Source organism: Equus quagga, chromosome 13 (assembly GCF_021613505.1).
Source record: "Equus quagga isolate Etosha38 chromosome 13, UCLA_HA_Equagga_1.0, whole genome shotgun sequence".
NCBI classification, from domain to species: Eukaryota; Metazoa; Chordata; class Mammalia; order Perissodactyla; family Equidae; genus Equus; species Equus quagga.
In genome coordinates, this window is record NC_060279.1 from 34,235,977 (window position 1) to 34,251,593 (window position 15,617).

Sequence of the window (15,617 nt, forward strand, 5' to 3'; positions counted from 1 at the left end):
GAGGGTGGGGGCCGGGGGGTGGGGAAATAGGGTGGATAAAGGGGTGTGAGGACCAGGTATTTGTTTCCTAAATCCTCTGGGAGGCACCCCAGCCTGAAATAAATGAACTATGGGTATCAACGTGATCTTCAATCCTCCCTTAAGACCCAAGTCTCTCTCCTTAAAGATGCAATGCAGACTGACCTTCCCCAGGGTGTCGTGTGTTCCCCAGAGCTTGCCTCCCTGGCTCTCATCTTTCCGAGAGGATTTTTTCTTTAGCCAGGAGACCCAATAACTCACACACAGCTAAAGTCCCTGCCAACCCTAAGATTAAATTCTCAAGGGTTCTAAGGAAACAGGATTTGTATTCCTGAAGGGTTGCAGAAAAGACTCCAGATTCAGACCAATTTTAGAGTGGTTGTTGCCATGTGGTGAGTTAAATGGACTAGGGTAACAGGACTCCGAGGAAACCCTTAAAGAAATGGCTGAGGTCAGGGTTAGACTTACAGAAGAACTTACAGATAACACGGGAAAGGCGGGCCCCTGAAGGGACTGGGGCAAAGCAGCAGGGATGGAATGGGAGGAGATAACTGTGGGGAGGCGTCTCCAACCCACTCTGATCTCTTACCATCTGCTGCCTCTGCCTTTACTTTGTGAGAGAGGTGATAGCTGTGGAGCTTTCTGGGACTCTCTCTAACTGGACTGAGCAAGGAGGGATTTCTATCTGGAGGCACGGGCTGGAGGGTAGATAAGACAACCCCAGTGGTCTTAAATTAAGCCTCCCTTGCATCAGGTAGACACTGGAAGATTCATGAAGTGGAAAACACCCTCTCATCCCCCACAGCGAGGTCAGCCTTCCAATCCAGTCCCTCGTAAGGGAGTCGGGTGAGGCTGGTAGGATTGAGAGTGGTCAGAAGCTGGAGGGGGAACTATGAGAGGAGGCTGGAAAGAGAATAAGAGAAAAAGAAAACACTGGGACACATTCATGAACTGTGTTTGGAGACCTTAGCATAATTTAGGTTTGTAAATCATCCCTTTTTTCTTCATTTTCTCTCCCTTCCTTTCAATTTCAGAATGTCTCCCCGTCTCAATCAGTCCCTAAATCTTGCCTTTCAATTTAGGATGCACCAATCAGCAGCAAGCCTGGTGGTTGCTAAGAGACAGGAGGTGGGGGATTTAGAGGCTTTGTCACCGTGCCCACCCAGGAAAATTCCCACAGCCTTTCGCACCACCTGCCTAGGATGCTCTAACTCATCTCTCCTCGTTTCCTGCACTCTCCTATTTATCTCCAAGCCCAGAGAGTCAAGCAGAAACAGTTTAGGGGAGAAACCAGGTAGAGCACATCTTTGAAAAATGGAAAGACCATATCTGGATTCAGACGGATGTAATGTACCCTCTCAAGTTTCCCCAGCTTTTAATTGGGTTGGAGGGAGAAGCTCATTTTTTCTGTGTGTGACATCTTGGGCAGAGGGTGAAATCATCGGTGGTATAGAAGTTGTTTCCCTAATCAAGAGCGGCTTCTTCATTATGCTTCCAATCATCACTTAAACTTGGATGTGTGGGCTTGAGAAAAAGGCTCCAAGATTAAGCAGCCAGAGAGTCAGGGGGTTTTGGGAGAAGAGGTGCCCAGGGCATACGGGCACAGTGAGGAAGGTGGAAGGAAAGACTTGTGTCTGAAAGAATGGTTTATTTCAAGAGCTAAAAGGGCTTTGAAAAGGAAATTTAGGAGATTCTAAGCAGAAGATGAATCAGATCAGGCTCCTCCCCTTTAAGTTTCTCGTGCTTCACAACTTTTGATTTTCAGTTCCCTCTACACATCCTACACAGAAAAGAATAGGCGCAGAACCAGGGTAAAGAAAACTCATTCGGGTAAGAAGTGAGTCGTAGATCCTGATTCCATATCCCAAGAACAAGGATGGATAGCAGAATGAAGTGGAGGGAGGGGCCTGAGAGAGGTCAGAGCACACGCATAGGGGTGTGCAGTTCAGACACCGACGGACAGGCAAGCACATACATAGGCATATGTTACTATATGCGTGAATCTAATGTGGATATGAGTTCTAACAGATGGAGACAGACAAATATACATATGCCCGTGCGCGCGTGCACACACACACACAGGGATTAGGGTCATGCTGAGGAATAAACCTTCGAGAGATGACTCCAAGGAAGTGGCTTTTAGAATTATCTTGATATGTTCCCTGGACTAAGTAAGTTCTCCCAGGATCCTTCTCTCCACCTTCCCCACCACCCTCCTGATCTCTAAACAAAGCCAACCGGTGTCAGTGGGATAGAAGGTAGAGAGGAAGGCTGGACAGGCCAGACAGGAAGGGGGTGTCAGGCTCTGGGCTTATCTTCACTCTTCTCCGTTTTTCTTTCTCTGGTTTCTATTCCTATTTCATTTGCCTTCTGCAGCAGCTTCTTGTCTTCCTTACCTGCTAAGTCATTTCTTCTAGTGTTTTAGGCTTAGCTGCTCCCCTCTTACTCTGGTCTTCCTTCTCTTCTCACTTGAGATGGCAGTAACCTCACACCTCAAGAGAACATCTGTGTGCCCTGAGGATGTTTGTACATCATTCACATTCTCCCCAGGCTAGCTAGAGGAACAGACACTGGTAGGAAATTTTGGTGTGAAATCTCTCTCTCTATTCTCCTTCCTCTCCTCTACATCCACAGACAAAATAAGAAACCACCAGCTTCATAAAAGCAGCATAGACTTTAATTCAGCTTGACAGGTGGGAAGATTTGCCTCCAATGGTGTCCAGATGAGAAGACTCTCTTGCTGAGAGAGGCAGGGAGGGTGCGGCAGTGCGAGTGGCCTGGTAGCAGAACAGGGCTAGGAGGAGGGGTGTAGCCACACAGTGCAATATTGCCAGGGCATCTGTCAGTTCCAGCAGCAGGTCCAGGGCCTGCTGGGCCAGACATGTTGACAATTTCAAGGACTTGGACCTCACCAGGAAGTCTAATCCCAGAAACAGCCCATGAGGCCACCAGAAAATGAACCAGACCCACAGGATATCAACCCAGGGACATGGTCCCCTGCCCAATGCCTTCTTTAGCCCCTTAGCTCCCAACAAACCCAGTGGCAACAAGAAAAAGATGGAAAAACAGGCTGCAGCATGTATGGCTGGCAAAACCCCTCGGCCCCGGCTGAATGTCAGGGTGCAGCGTCCATGAGGCACATCATTGGCCAGGACAGGCAGCCCCAGTAGAGTAGCTACTCCCCAGAGACCCACAGTGAGCCCCAAGGTAAGGCATGGGACTTGGCTTGCACTCAGTTTGGGGCCCAGACAGGCACGGCACCCTATCAGCAGAGCCAGGGCAAAGGCTGAGCTATACCAGACCAAGTGGGCCAGGTGGCACAAGTGGGCGCTGTAGACTCCTGATAGCCCTGGTGCCACAATGGGCACCACAATGCTGAAGAGGGCACTGCCCACAGCCAGCTGTACCAGGATAGGCCGGTCAGGGCAGAGCTGCCAGTGGAAGAGAGGTCTGAGAAGTGTGAAGAGGAAAGCTCCACTAGCTAGGATGCCCAGGATGCTGGCGAGGATGAAGAAGGGCAGTGAGGAGTCATCAAGCAGGATACAGGAGTGGCAGGGGGCAGCTGCTTCCAGGTCGGTGTTGTTATATTCCAGTTCATAGGAATCATTAAACTCATCAAAAATATCCCCTTCAAACACGAACGTAGTAGGGTTCTCCTCAGGCACCAGGTGGACACCCTGAGAGGGGGCAACCAGAACATCTAGTTACCCCACTGAAGAGTCTCCTCGAACTGAGCGAGAGGGTGGGGGAAGGACAGAAGGAAAGTGGGGGCTGGAGGAGTTGGATGCAGTGGGGATGGTGGAAAGGACAATGCAGGGAGACTCAGGGGCCTGTGGAGGAAGAAAGAGCCATGGAAAAGCAAGTGCAAGGGTAGTGGGGTAGTGGACAGGACTGGGAGAGCAGGGAAGGAGGAGGTGACAAGATGTGGGTCGAACTGACTGAAAGGCAAATGAGGAGGAAAATAATGGGGGACCTCGGAGAATGGGGTAAGGAGAGACAGGAAAAAAAGAGGGAAGGGATGAGAGAGGAGGAGAGAAGGAAAGAAGTATAAAGACCCAAGAGTCAGACAGAGGCACAAAAAGGTGGGGGCTGTGGGCTCAGTCTCAGACTCACCCCGTGCATGCAGTTCCCCATGGCACTGCTGGGAGCCGGGCAGGCAGAGAAGGGCAGGGACTGTTCTGTCAGTGGCTGTGGTTCCAAGATAAGTGCCATGGACTAATGAAGGCCATCAGTTCTGGGCAGGGCCATGGGGTGGGAGGTGGGGGCATTCAGGAAGCTGCTATCCCACGCCCACTGCCTGCCCAAGACTCAGGCCCACATGGGGCACTGGCCGGTTTCCTGTTATGTTTGTATTCCTCTGGTGGGGACCTGCATTTGAGAAAGGAAGAAGGTGGGGACCAGAAAGTGGGTATTTTCCCAAAGATGGAAAGGGAGGCTGAGAAACCAGAGGATTTCCCAGCAAGAAGGGATTCTTCAAGCACAAGGAAGGAAGAGGGGGCCAGAGGTGAAGTGTGAAACAGAGATGAGAGACCTGCTGGGAAATAGGAGGGAAAGGGCAGCTGATGACTTTCGCTGCTCCACCATTCCCTTCAACTTCATCCAAGGAAAGATGGTTCAAAAGCGATGTGTTTGTGGGAAGGGGTGTCAGTGGTGCTTGTGGTTGGATCCATGTGATGCTGTCAACCTGAATGGTATGTGTGTGGGCGGGGCTCTTTGTGTAACAGAAGGGGGTATATAAACGTACTTATCTATCCGTGTGTGTGTGGCTGTGTGTTGTGTATTGTGTGCACACATCTGAGCGCTAGGCATTACGCAGGTGTCTAGGTGTGTCATGCTGTCTCCGGGTCTGGGTGTTTCAGTGTGAGAGGAGGGAGGGCTGGGGGTGACTGTCAAGGCTGCGTAATGAAACTGCTTCAGGGAGCAGTTGGGCATTTGTCTAGCCACCTATGGGCACAGTGAATGCAGCTTCCATACCAAGCAGAACACATGGTCTGACAAGTTAAAGCAGGCTCTGGGGGACAATGGGACAGCATATTTTAAAATGGGACTGTTGCCTATGGAGTAATCCCTATTCATATTTCTGTTGGGGGACATAAAGGCTCTGGAACTGCTACTTTGGCCTGGCATCTCAGCAATATGTAAAGTTTCTTATGAGGGGGAGAGCTTCTATCTCTCTCCACACCACAGAGAGAAAGGGCTTCCACCCTGCAGGCAGATCCCCCTAAGCCAACATCTCTGCTCTTTGGTAGCCCCTTCTCCACCCCGCCCCACCCCACCCCCACTGCTTTCACATGAGCTCTGCTGTTTCATCCCCACCCCTGCATCTTATTTCCTCTGTTGGAGAGACAGCCTGGACATTGGGAGGAGTGAGTCACGGAGTCCGAGTCAGAATGATGAGACAGAGAGGGCTGCTTAGGTGACACAGTTTCACTTGTCTAAGGAAGCATGAGATGTTTTAACTCCAGTTCAACCAAGTAGCTCTTTCCCATCACATAGGGGTTCCTGAAGGTGGAGTAGGAAGCAAAGATGCAAAAGGATGGGTACCCTACAGAGATTGTCCCCTTTTTTCCAGGACACTAGCTCTAGTGTCAAGTTCAGCATGAAGGGGGTTAGAGAGTTACTTTGGGGAAGGTATGTTGAAGCTGTCCTGGAGTGGTGTTGGCCTTGTCTCCACCTTCATCTCCACCTTCTCCAGCACTGTCTGGCAGAGGGCAGTGGGGCGCAGTCAGATGCCTCACCCCAATCACTCTCTGGAAAGCAAGGACCCAGTCAAAGAGGGTGAACACACTTCTCTCCTTTGGAGAGCTGTATTGTTTCTATACAGAGACGCCCGTGGGAGAGAGGCATGGCAAGCCACACACCACCCCTGAGGGACCAGGCACAGGAGAGACCAGCAGAACAGCCCTTAAACACACGCGTCCCAAAAGGAGCAAGAGCAACAAGAAGGAGGCAGCTGAGCGACGTGGATAATCCAGATATATTGAGGGTGGCCCCTCTGAGATTAGCACAGGAGAGTTAGAAAGATTATAAAGATACACGATCCCCTCCCTGCTCCCTTCCCCCCTAACAGACGGACACACACAGCACAACAGCCCCTCTCCCCCCGCCCCCCGTACAAATATGGCTTCTGTGTAATATGGACAGAGTGGTTCAGCTCAAAGAGGAAAAGTCACTTTCCCAAAAGCGGGTGCTGGGAGACAGGAAGCCGACAGGCCTGGGGCCCTAGGCTGCCTTGCTGCTATAAGAGGAGGAGGCCCTGGCTTAGGTGGGGGACTACCTGTGGTGCCCAGGGCCCTAACCAGAGGCTGGAAGATTCACAAGGGTATTACCTGAACTGAAGGGGCGGGCAGACCTGCTGGATGCAGCTGCCCCAATTTTGCAGAGCCCTGGGTTGTCAGAGCAGGGAGGACATGCTGGAGGAGAGGGAGAGTGGCGCCAAGGGGCATCTGGGTCTGAGGCGAGGCGGCCGGCGGGGACAGGGAGGGTGAGCAACCTCATCGCCACGGAAACCAGCTTGGCCATGAAGGAAGACAGAAAATCAAAAGTGGGGGTGGAGATGGGAAGGAGACTGGAGGTTTCACTCCCAGCTCTCAAAGCACTGGGTACGGACTATGGGAAAAAGAAGTGACCGCGGTCATTCCAGGGTCAGTGCCAGGGAGAGGCCTGAGGGGTGCATAGCAAAGGCTGTGGCACTGACTCCATGGCTCCGAGAAGGGAAATCGAGGCAGGGGTTGAATGTTCTGTGTTTTAAGGGAGAGACAAGATGGACAACTGAACAAAAACGCATCCTGGAACTGTTTTCTCCACGAGAGATGGGCACTGGGGGTGGCACGGAAAATACGAGGATGGAGCAACATCCCAGGTGAGGTACAAAGCCTGACCAGGAATCCTCCACTCCCAAAGCCCTTCTTCACATGTCCCACAGCCCGCCCACCCACCCAGGACCCCCTCTCTGTCTCTCACTCACACACACATACATGCACAGGCACAGAGACACACAGATGCACACATTCACACACTCACAGAGTTCACATTATCCCTTCGTTTGGGCAGGAAACAGCTCAGTGCAGTGAAGCTCCTTTTAGTATTTTTGTTGTTATGTCTGCCTGGCTGCTGAAGGAGGGAGGAAAGACTAAGGGACGGCTCAGGGAATAGGAAGGGGCACAGGAGGGCACAAGATGGGAGGGGCAGTTGCTGAGCAATGCCATAAGAGGAGTGGTTGCCGTGCAACAGTCCAGGGCTTGGGTGAGACTGAGGGGCCCCTCGGCGAGGGGGAAGCAGATGCAGTTCAGGCCCCTGAGCAGCGCCTCTCCCACAGCTGCTGGAGCAAGGAGGGGCAGCCTTGCTCTGCCAACCCCCAAGGGCAGTTCCTGCGAAAGGGGCCTGGCTTCACTCATTGTGGCGGGCAAGGGTAGACGGGTCCAACTCTGCCATCCTTCCTCTCTAAATCTACCCTTCTTTATAGGGACCCACGTCCTTCCCATGTTGCAGCCCAGGGTCCCTGTATGGCTGCATGTCATCCGCAGGTCACATCTCTTCGGGGACCTCCATTCACCCCTTTCCCATTGTAGTGGAAGAGAGGTGTCAGGGTGGCACTTGTTTCTCTGTCCATAGCTCGAGGTGTGTGACTAGCAGATGAAAAGCCACCTCCAGCTCCTGCTCACAACCTCCCCATTTCCAGGGAAGTCGGGGAGCCCTCTGTTGTAGAGAATGGAGGGCTGGTGAGAGCCCCCCACTAAACCGGCCCTGTTCCTTTCCTGTCCTCACCCCTCCACCTTCATTCTCCTCCTAACACTCCAGGGTTTTCACTTTTCTCACCCCAGTGCCCCTGCCCCTCCAGCCTGGAGACGGATTTGATTTGGGGTTGTTACAAAAATAATAGTAACCCAAACGCAGAGAAGCCACGGAAAGGGCTGAGGGCAACCCTCCCTCCCCCCCGCCCTCCTCCCTCCCCATTCCAAACCGAGTACAAAACCGCACCCAAAGCAGACATTCTGTACAGGGGGTGGGGGGGCTGGGGAGCAAGCGGGAGGGGTGGCCCTGGGGTCGCTCTGTACAAGTCCGGGTTGGTGATGGCCCCAGCAGTCCCCACAGGGCCCCTGGGGGGCGCAGAAGGTGGGTGGGCACCCCTAGATGAAATATTCTTTCTTGTCGTCCCCGCCCGACTGCCCGCCTTCTGCGTTGATGATGGCCGTGTCTGCATCTGGGGCGTCATCAGAGCCTTTCGCCTCGTGGGTCAGGTAGGTTCCTGGGGAGAGATAGAGGCTGCTTCTTTCAGGAGCAGTTTCCAAACCTCTGAAGCCCCTCAACCCAATTTCCCACTCACCTACCCACCCACCCACATCTTGTTCCTGTAACTTTTCTCCTGCCTTTAGCTTTCTTCCTCCCCTCCTGACCTAGTTTGCATCTTGCTGCCAACATTCCTCACCTGACCGCACCCCTATGAATTAATGAATCTTGCCTTTAATTAGAATCTCATCCACAATACAGGCCAAAAACATGGTGTGCATGTATGCATATGTATGTGTGTGTATGTATGCGTGTATATGTATTGTGTACATGTCTATATGTATGTATTTATGTATGTATGTGTGTATATGTATGTGTGCGTGTCTATGTGCACACGTGTGTGTAAAGTGGTGATAGGGAAACCACTATGTCGGCTTCATGAGCGATTCATGGGTGAATGCAGATCTGGCTAGCATTTGATCAGTACATGTGGTCTGCCTGCTGGCTAGAAGTAATAACAGAGGGGACAGTCTGAAAGGAAGCACTGTGAGGAGAGGGTAGAGAGATAGCATGGATATAGGAGAGGAGATAAAAGAAAAGAGATGGTGTGGGGACAAGGGGTGGGAGAGGAGATCAAAGGACAAGGAAAATGAGGCTAAACAGAAAGGAAGAAATGGGGAGGAGAAGTGGAGTTGGGCAGTTAGACCCTGGAGGCAGAGCCACATGGGAGCTGCAGCTGACTGAATGGGAAGGTTTGCTTTTACTTGGATGATCAGCGACCAGGCTCCATTGCTGGCCTGGGGGTGCTCAGTTATCGCAGGGTTGGCTGCATTTTTTCTTTCTCAAACACACCAAGGGGCCAATCGAGTCTCCGAAGGCCCTTCCTACAGCTGACTTTTTCCTGCCAGCCCTGACTGATCTCCCTACGGGCTCCCAAGTTCTCCTGACACTTCCCTCACGTCTCTGACCTTTGTGCCGGATCAAGTAGTGGCCGAGGAAGATGAGCAGGATGAGTAGCAGGAAGACGATGAAAGCCACAATCCCGCCAATGATGGCGTGGTAGGTGCTGGAGGATGAGGGCACTGGACTGGGATCTGGAGGGAACGGGGGATGCACAGTCAGATCTGGGAAGAACCCTGATCTTACAGCATTTCTGATCTGGCCATGGGTAATTGTACATAGCAGAGAATATGGACTAACATCAGGAGAATGGAGTGGCGTCATCCAGCAAAGGGGATATGCCTTATTTTGTACACTAGTTCTTGAACAGTGTCTGGACATAGTAATTGTTTAAAAAATTGATGTATTCATGAATAAATAGATAAGTCTGCTCACCCTCAACCCTTTAAGGTGAGTTCATGGCATTGAAGCTTGACCTTGGTCAAAGATCACTGCATTAATGTCTAAGCATTAAACATCTATCTGTCTACCTGCGATCAGAGAGAGAAGGAGCATTGAAAAACTGGGTGGAGCCAAGAATTAGGCCCTCTGATAACATCTTCTGAAAGATGATAGGCTGTAACCCCTGTATAAAGAACAGCGCTCCATCTTGGCAGGGAGTTTAGAGTCCCAGCAAAACCCAAGTCCTCTAGCGTGTCTTATCACGGAGGTCCGGGACTCCGTCTCCACTTCCCCACCATCCAAGGGTTTGTGGTAAGGACAAAGACTGAACTGCTCTCTCCCATGATGGCCGATGTCTTGGCCATCAGATACAGAGAATCTGTCCTCCACAGTAGCATCCATAGAGGGTAGATTTCCACAGCAGACTGGGCCAGTCATGCCAAGGATGGCACCAGCCACAGCCAGAGTCCCAAATATCTGAGGAGATAGTGCACAGGCCCAGGACACAGTCCTGATGTGCCCAAAATTACACTAGCTGTAGCTACAACTCTCCCACCCATGGGAGAGCTACTGTTTTTCCATAGACTCAGCTTGAGTCTTGATGCCTTATTGACTCCTTATACATTTTGTCTTTCCTACCTTATGTCTCCTCAGGCTTGACTGGGCCAGCTTTTTAGTCCCTTGCCTGTCTACGCCTTATTTGAAAAGAAAACATTTATACTCTGATTTTTTATGCTCTGCTTGGGAGGGAGTTAGAGGATGGGCCTGGAGGCTCTGTGATATGATGGGGTAGGTGCGATGGTGTAAGTTGGAAGAAGCAGAATGAGTTTACCTACTATCTTTCTTCCAGGGAGTATGGGAGACACAGTCCACATTAAAAACCAATCCTGGATAATTATTGCAGAGACTATGGAAATTGAAATTCCCTAGAAAAGCAGAGGTTCCCATGGCCAAAATGACCTCTGGGGTCATCAGTTACAGGTTCCTGTCTCTAGGTGGAACTCCATTTAATTTCATTCCAGGCTGGTGGGTGTCAAATCTGCTTAGGGTATTCCGGAAGAAGATGCAGTAACTTATTCTACCACCGGGTGTCAGCACTGGAAGCCAATGCAGTCAAATAGGACTTGACTTTCTAGCACAGGACAGGAGGATCAGTAAGAGACCACCCACAAGGGCACAAGAACTTTCTCTGACTGCCAATCATCATCAGAGTTGGTCTGGAGAGATCTGGGGGCAGGAACCGTATTTCAGTGCATCGTCCTGGCTCCTGGCATCCTACAATAGCTTTGTTTGTTGTGCTGAGGCAGCTTGCACATGCTGAGGTCTGCCCCTGGAATCAGAATCATCCCATCCAGACACTCTGGTTCCAAGATCAGGTTTTTTATCCCTGGGCAGCTTGGCTGCTATCCCCTCACTGCTTTAATGGGCATTTCAAGTAAGGGAGCCTCTGATATTCCCCTGACAATGCATTTCCCTTTTTCTAAGGAAAGGCTTCTAAGACTTTCTGGCAGGACCCCACTGCTGTCGTGGTCTTCAAAATATCTCCTGCCAACTCCCCACAAAGGAGCCTCTGCGCTCACATGTCACTTCTCCTAAAGCTGGGTTTTGTGGTCACATATTTGGTAAGAACTTCAGAGAAGGATCATCGCCCTCTAGAATATATGGCATCTGAGAAATGACTCTGACTACCTCTTAGCATAGTACAAATGTATCTCTATTTTCTGCCTGGACCCAGTATAGTGTGTCCAAAGTCTGCAGAAAAGGAGATGACAGCAGCAACATGCATCCCACAGTAGTCACAGGAGAAGCAACCTTGAGGAGAGCCTGTCGTATCTACACTCACACTTGAGAGGCTGTGGGGCCGCTACACACAGAATTATTATTCTTGTTGCCAGGTAAGTGCAGGGATGGGAGGATGGTGTCACTTGGGTCACCAATGCTAAACAGAGGCAGATGAGAGTCTACCATTCTATTGATTTTTCCTTTTACACATTCCAGAGTGCACCTAGAGCCTAAGTCCTCAGGCTCTCCAGTGGTGGGCTGCTGTCCCTTTAGTCCACTCCCAAGCATGGTCTGGGATGCTACTAGGAGACAGAAATGAGAGTATAAGATGAAAAGAGAAAGGGAGCAGGGGGATGCTGGAGGAGGGCCAAGGAGGGCTCACCATGCACATTGAGAATGTAGTAGGCCTTGTAGCTGCCCATGTTGCTGGTAGCTGTGCAGCCGTAGGTGCCACTGTCACTCTTATTGAGGAAGGGGAAGATAAGAGCACTCTCCTGGGTCATCTTTAGCGGTGGCTCACTGCCTTCCTTCTCCCACAGGTACTGCTGCGGCCTGTGGAGGCAGAGAAATCCAAAGTGTTCAGGAGAGAGTAGGTCAGGGAGCTAAAGGGAGACAAAAATAACTGGGAGCAGGGAAGTCAAGGACTATTTGATGAAGGCTCAAGAAGTTATAGGGGCCAGAAACACTGAGCTGCTCAGAGATAGGGGGAGGGTGACCTCTAGAGGTTCAATTTGGGGATAAGGGAGATTTCCTAACTTGTCTGTTACTGTAACTTGGTTCCTTATGGGAACCTCAGGGACTCAGCCAGAGAGCAGCCTCTCCCTACTTCTGCTGCTTGGGGAGAAACCATAAAGGATGGACAGTGATAGACAGTGTCGGGGAAAATGAGAGGCTCAGACAGTTGAGAAGGAAACGGGAAGATTTTAAGTGAAGGTCACAATCTGAGAGTATGAAGGGGCATGAGAAACCAGGAAATGGATCTTCTTACACGGGATTGCCACGACCCTCACAGTGTAGCAACAGCTTCTGGCCCTCGCGGGGTTTTGGAGGGTCTGGCCTAATCTCTGCAGTCGGTGTGTCTGTGGAGAAGGAAATGGTGTCAATGCCAAACTCCCACACCTTTTAGGAGATTGTCCCAATCTCAGAATCACCCAGTTATGCATTACAGCTTCTACCCCTAAAAGCCTCAGGAGCCCGAGAGGCTGTGAACAAAGACCTTCCCCCGCCACCTCTTGTGAGCAAAGACTGCTATTGCCATTGAATGTGTGAGGGACTTGTACTGCACCCTGGTGGAGGGAGGATTCCAGAAGGTCTGTCCTTGGTGGAGACCCTCAGGATGTCTTAGAGAGCTGAGAAGAGGGGGGTCACTGGTTCATTTGTGCCTAGCACACTGCCTAGCACATAAAGGGGACTTAATACATATTTTTGGCAGAGCAGATAAACTTGAACTTGACCATTTACTGAGCTCACAACCTCTCCATCCTCTCTGCTCTGCAAGGGAGCATAAACTGGAAGCAATGCTTGAAGACAAAATATCATTTTTAGCGGTCAGGCCAAAAGTGAAGTGAGAGCTTTGAAAGAGCAAGAGATTGGGGTCATATTTTGGCTGCAAAAAGGCACTGACACAATATAGATGGGCTCTGCGAAGGAAGAATGGCATCTGCGACCGATGCCAAAGGGCTGCTTAGGAGGCTGTGTCCAGATGGCTGCATAGAACAATACAACCAGATGCTGGTTTAGAACGACAGATAAAGAGGCCGAGCTTCCCCTAAGGATAGGGCCAACCTTAACAACCAGTTAATGAACGTGTTTCAGTCAAACCAAACAGGACAAAGAGAATCAGGCCAGGTGAGAGAATGGGTGTTCTGGGGCCCCACAGCCATAGAAACCTCTAGCACAGCGCCTGGAGGATAGCATTTGTTGACTGACTGCTGATCACAGTTGGGCCTCAAAGGCCCTGGAGAGTAATTGCCAGACGGTCTGGTATCTAACAGAGAAATCTTTGGGGATCAGACGGAAGGGCCACCTTTAGCTCTGGCCAGAGACCAGGCTCATGGGAAGGAGCCCAGGCCAGGGCCTCACTAAGAACTAATAATCAGAGAAACACCTTATAGCAATATAGAACTTTGAAGTTTACATGGTTCTTTGACATATATTATTTCATTTATCCTCACGAAAATTCAGTGAAGTAAGCAGGAGCCACTAAGAGATGAAATGCTTTGGTGAAAGTAACATGGCTATGAAGTAGCGGCAGTGTAGCTAGAATCCAGGTTGTCTGATTCCAGATGGAGAGTCTGCTAAATGGAAGGTGATGCCACCCCAAACCTACCTCATGGTCAAGTTTCAGCAATGCGTCTAGCAATTGATTTAAATAGCACTGAGGTCAGGCCTGGATCTTCCATAAGAAAGAGATTAAGGGTATTAGTTATTTTAGAAGAACATCCAGCCTGTAGATAAGTTAGGACAAAAAATGCATTATTTGATCACTCGTTATCTTCTATCTTTGTACTTTGTTTTCTTTTCCTTTTGATTTCTCCACTCAGAAAAGTTCTTTTTGAATATTTCCAAATTTCCTTAGGTGAGAGGGGAAGTTTCCTGTCTGTACTCAAGGCAGATTCCATAGAAGGATGAGGATCCTTGGAAAGGTTAGGAGTAGTGATCATGACAATGGCCATTTCAGGGTGGAATCCCAAGAAAAATCACACAGCTGGGGCCGATCGGGGACTACCGTGGCGAAGGATCTGAGAATAATGATGCCAGAGAGATTGTGTTTTCCTACCACCTGTTTTTTTCTTGAAATCAGGGTATCTTAGACCCAGAAGAGCCTTTGTGACCTCCGTGTTCATCTTCTCGTTTAGCAAATAAAGTATCCATCTCAGTGGGGTTAAGTAATTTTCTTAACAACATACAGCTAGAAGGTAATGGAGGGCAGACTAGAGCCTGTGTCTTCTGACTTCTGATTTGCGATGGTTACCACTACAATTTACAATCTAGCTGCATAACACTGGCTTAGTCTAGGAGTTGGTAAACTTACTTGTTGGGCTGAATCCTGCCAGCTACATGTTTACGTAAATAAAGTTTTATTGGAACACGTCCATGTTCATTTGTTTACATATTGTCTATGGCTACTTTCTTGCAGCAACAGCAGACTTAAGTAGTTGAGAAAGAGACCCTATGGCCATCAAAGCCTCAAATGCTTGTTCTTGGACCCTTTACATAAAAAGTTTGCTGACCCTTGGCCTAGTCCTGTCACCTCTTGCCTCATTGTTTTTTTTTTTTTTTTTTTACCTATTCACTTATCTGTGCCTGTTGTTTCATTAAATGTCAGTGGCACTTTCTTTTCCCATTCCCCATCTCATACCTGATCCTTCTTCACCCACAAGCCCAGGACATACATAATACTTCGATGCGTTGAGCGGTGGATCTGTCAGCTCCCTTAAGAGATTCATGGTTCACAGAGCATATGATGTCCGCCCCATCATCCTCCCGGGTAACTTGGAACGTCACTGAGCTGCTCACAGTGAAGGTTTTACCATTGGGATCTTCCTGTACTTGGGTTAGTTCTCCTAGAGTGCAGAAGCAGACACACACATGCACAGATACACAGACACAGAGTGAGCCCTAACATACAGATATTGTGTGGGCCCCACGTAGACATACAGATGGTTAGTCTCAACTCAGACAAACTTAGAAAGTTGTGAAATGGATATGTACAAATAGGGAGAATGTAGGCCCTAACACAGATACACACACACACACACACACACATAAGTGTACACAGAATATCTGTCATTCCCCCTTTCTCCTTCTACACCACACCTTATGTGCACAAACAAAGATGTATAGACATGTACCCCTCTCTCAGCCTCTCTCCTCCTGACCCAGTACCACCTCCTCCCTTAACCCCAAGGTAGGAGGAACTTACCATGGAGCTCTTGGTCACCTTTCCTCCAGGTGAGCTGGGCTGCAGGCTTGCTACCAGAAGACTGACATTTTAGGGTGGTTGTCTCCTTTTCCCGTAATGATGACTTGTAGCCACTGATTGTGGGCTTCTGTGGGACTCCTGCCGTGGAAAGGGGATGGCCAGGATAGGAAGGAGAGGCACCATGAGGTCACATCTCAGCTCTCCCTGCTGAGACGGCCTCTCTGGGGTCGGGATACCTGGGTTTATGATGGGTAGAAGACTAAAGAAATCATCTTTCTCATTCGTCTCCTCCCTGAAGACCAGAGGGAAGACCTGGGGGGAG

General features: G+C 50.0%; 2 protein-coding genes across 4 annotated transcripts in view; both read right to left on the minus strand.

Moving 5' to 3' along the window:
• Positions 1-2,677: 2,677 nt before the first annotated feature.
• ACKR1 (atypical chemokine receptor 1 (Duffy blood group)) lies at positions 2,678-4,355 on the minus strand. Its single transcript, XM_046683853.1, has 2 exons — positions 4,132-4,355; positions 2,678-3,695 (listed from the first exon to the last, which is right to left on the minus strand). The coding sequence occupies exons 1-2, from the start codon at positions 4,228-4,230 to the stop codon at positions 2,700-2,702; spliced, it is 1,095 nt and encodes a 364-aa protein (XP_046539809.1). The 5' UTR covers positions 4,231-4,355; the 3' UTR covers positions 2,678-2,699.
• Positions 4,356-5,325: 970 nt separating this feature from the next.
• Positions 5,326-15,617, minus strand: part of CADM3 (cell adhesion molecule 3) — a 31,652-nt gene continuing 21,360 nt past the window's right edge. For all 3 annotated transcript variants that reach the window (XM_046683851.1, XM_046683849.1, XM_046683852.1), the window contains 6 exons: positions 15,296-15,433; positions 14,766-14,936; positions 12,359-12,449; positions 11,753-11,922; positions 9,216-9,341; positions 5,326-8,266 (listed from right to left, as the gene is read on the minus strand). In XM_046683851.1, the coding sequence (XP_046539807.1) occupies positions 8,148-8,266; positions 9,216-9,341; positions 11,753-11,922; positions 12,359-12,449; positions 14,766-14,936; positions 15,296-15,433 (815 nt within the window). In that variant the 3' untranslated portion in view covers positions 5,326-8,147. The remainder of the gene's footprint in view (positions 8,267-9,215; positions 9,342-11,752; positions 11,923-12,358; positions 12,450-14,765; positions 14,937-15,295; positions 15,434-15,617) is intronic.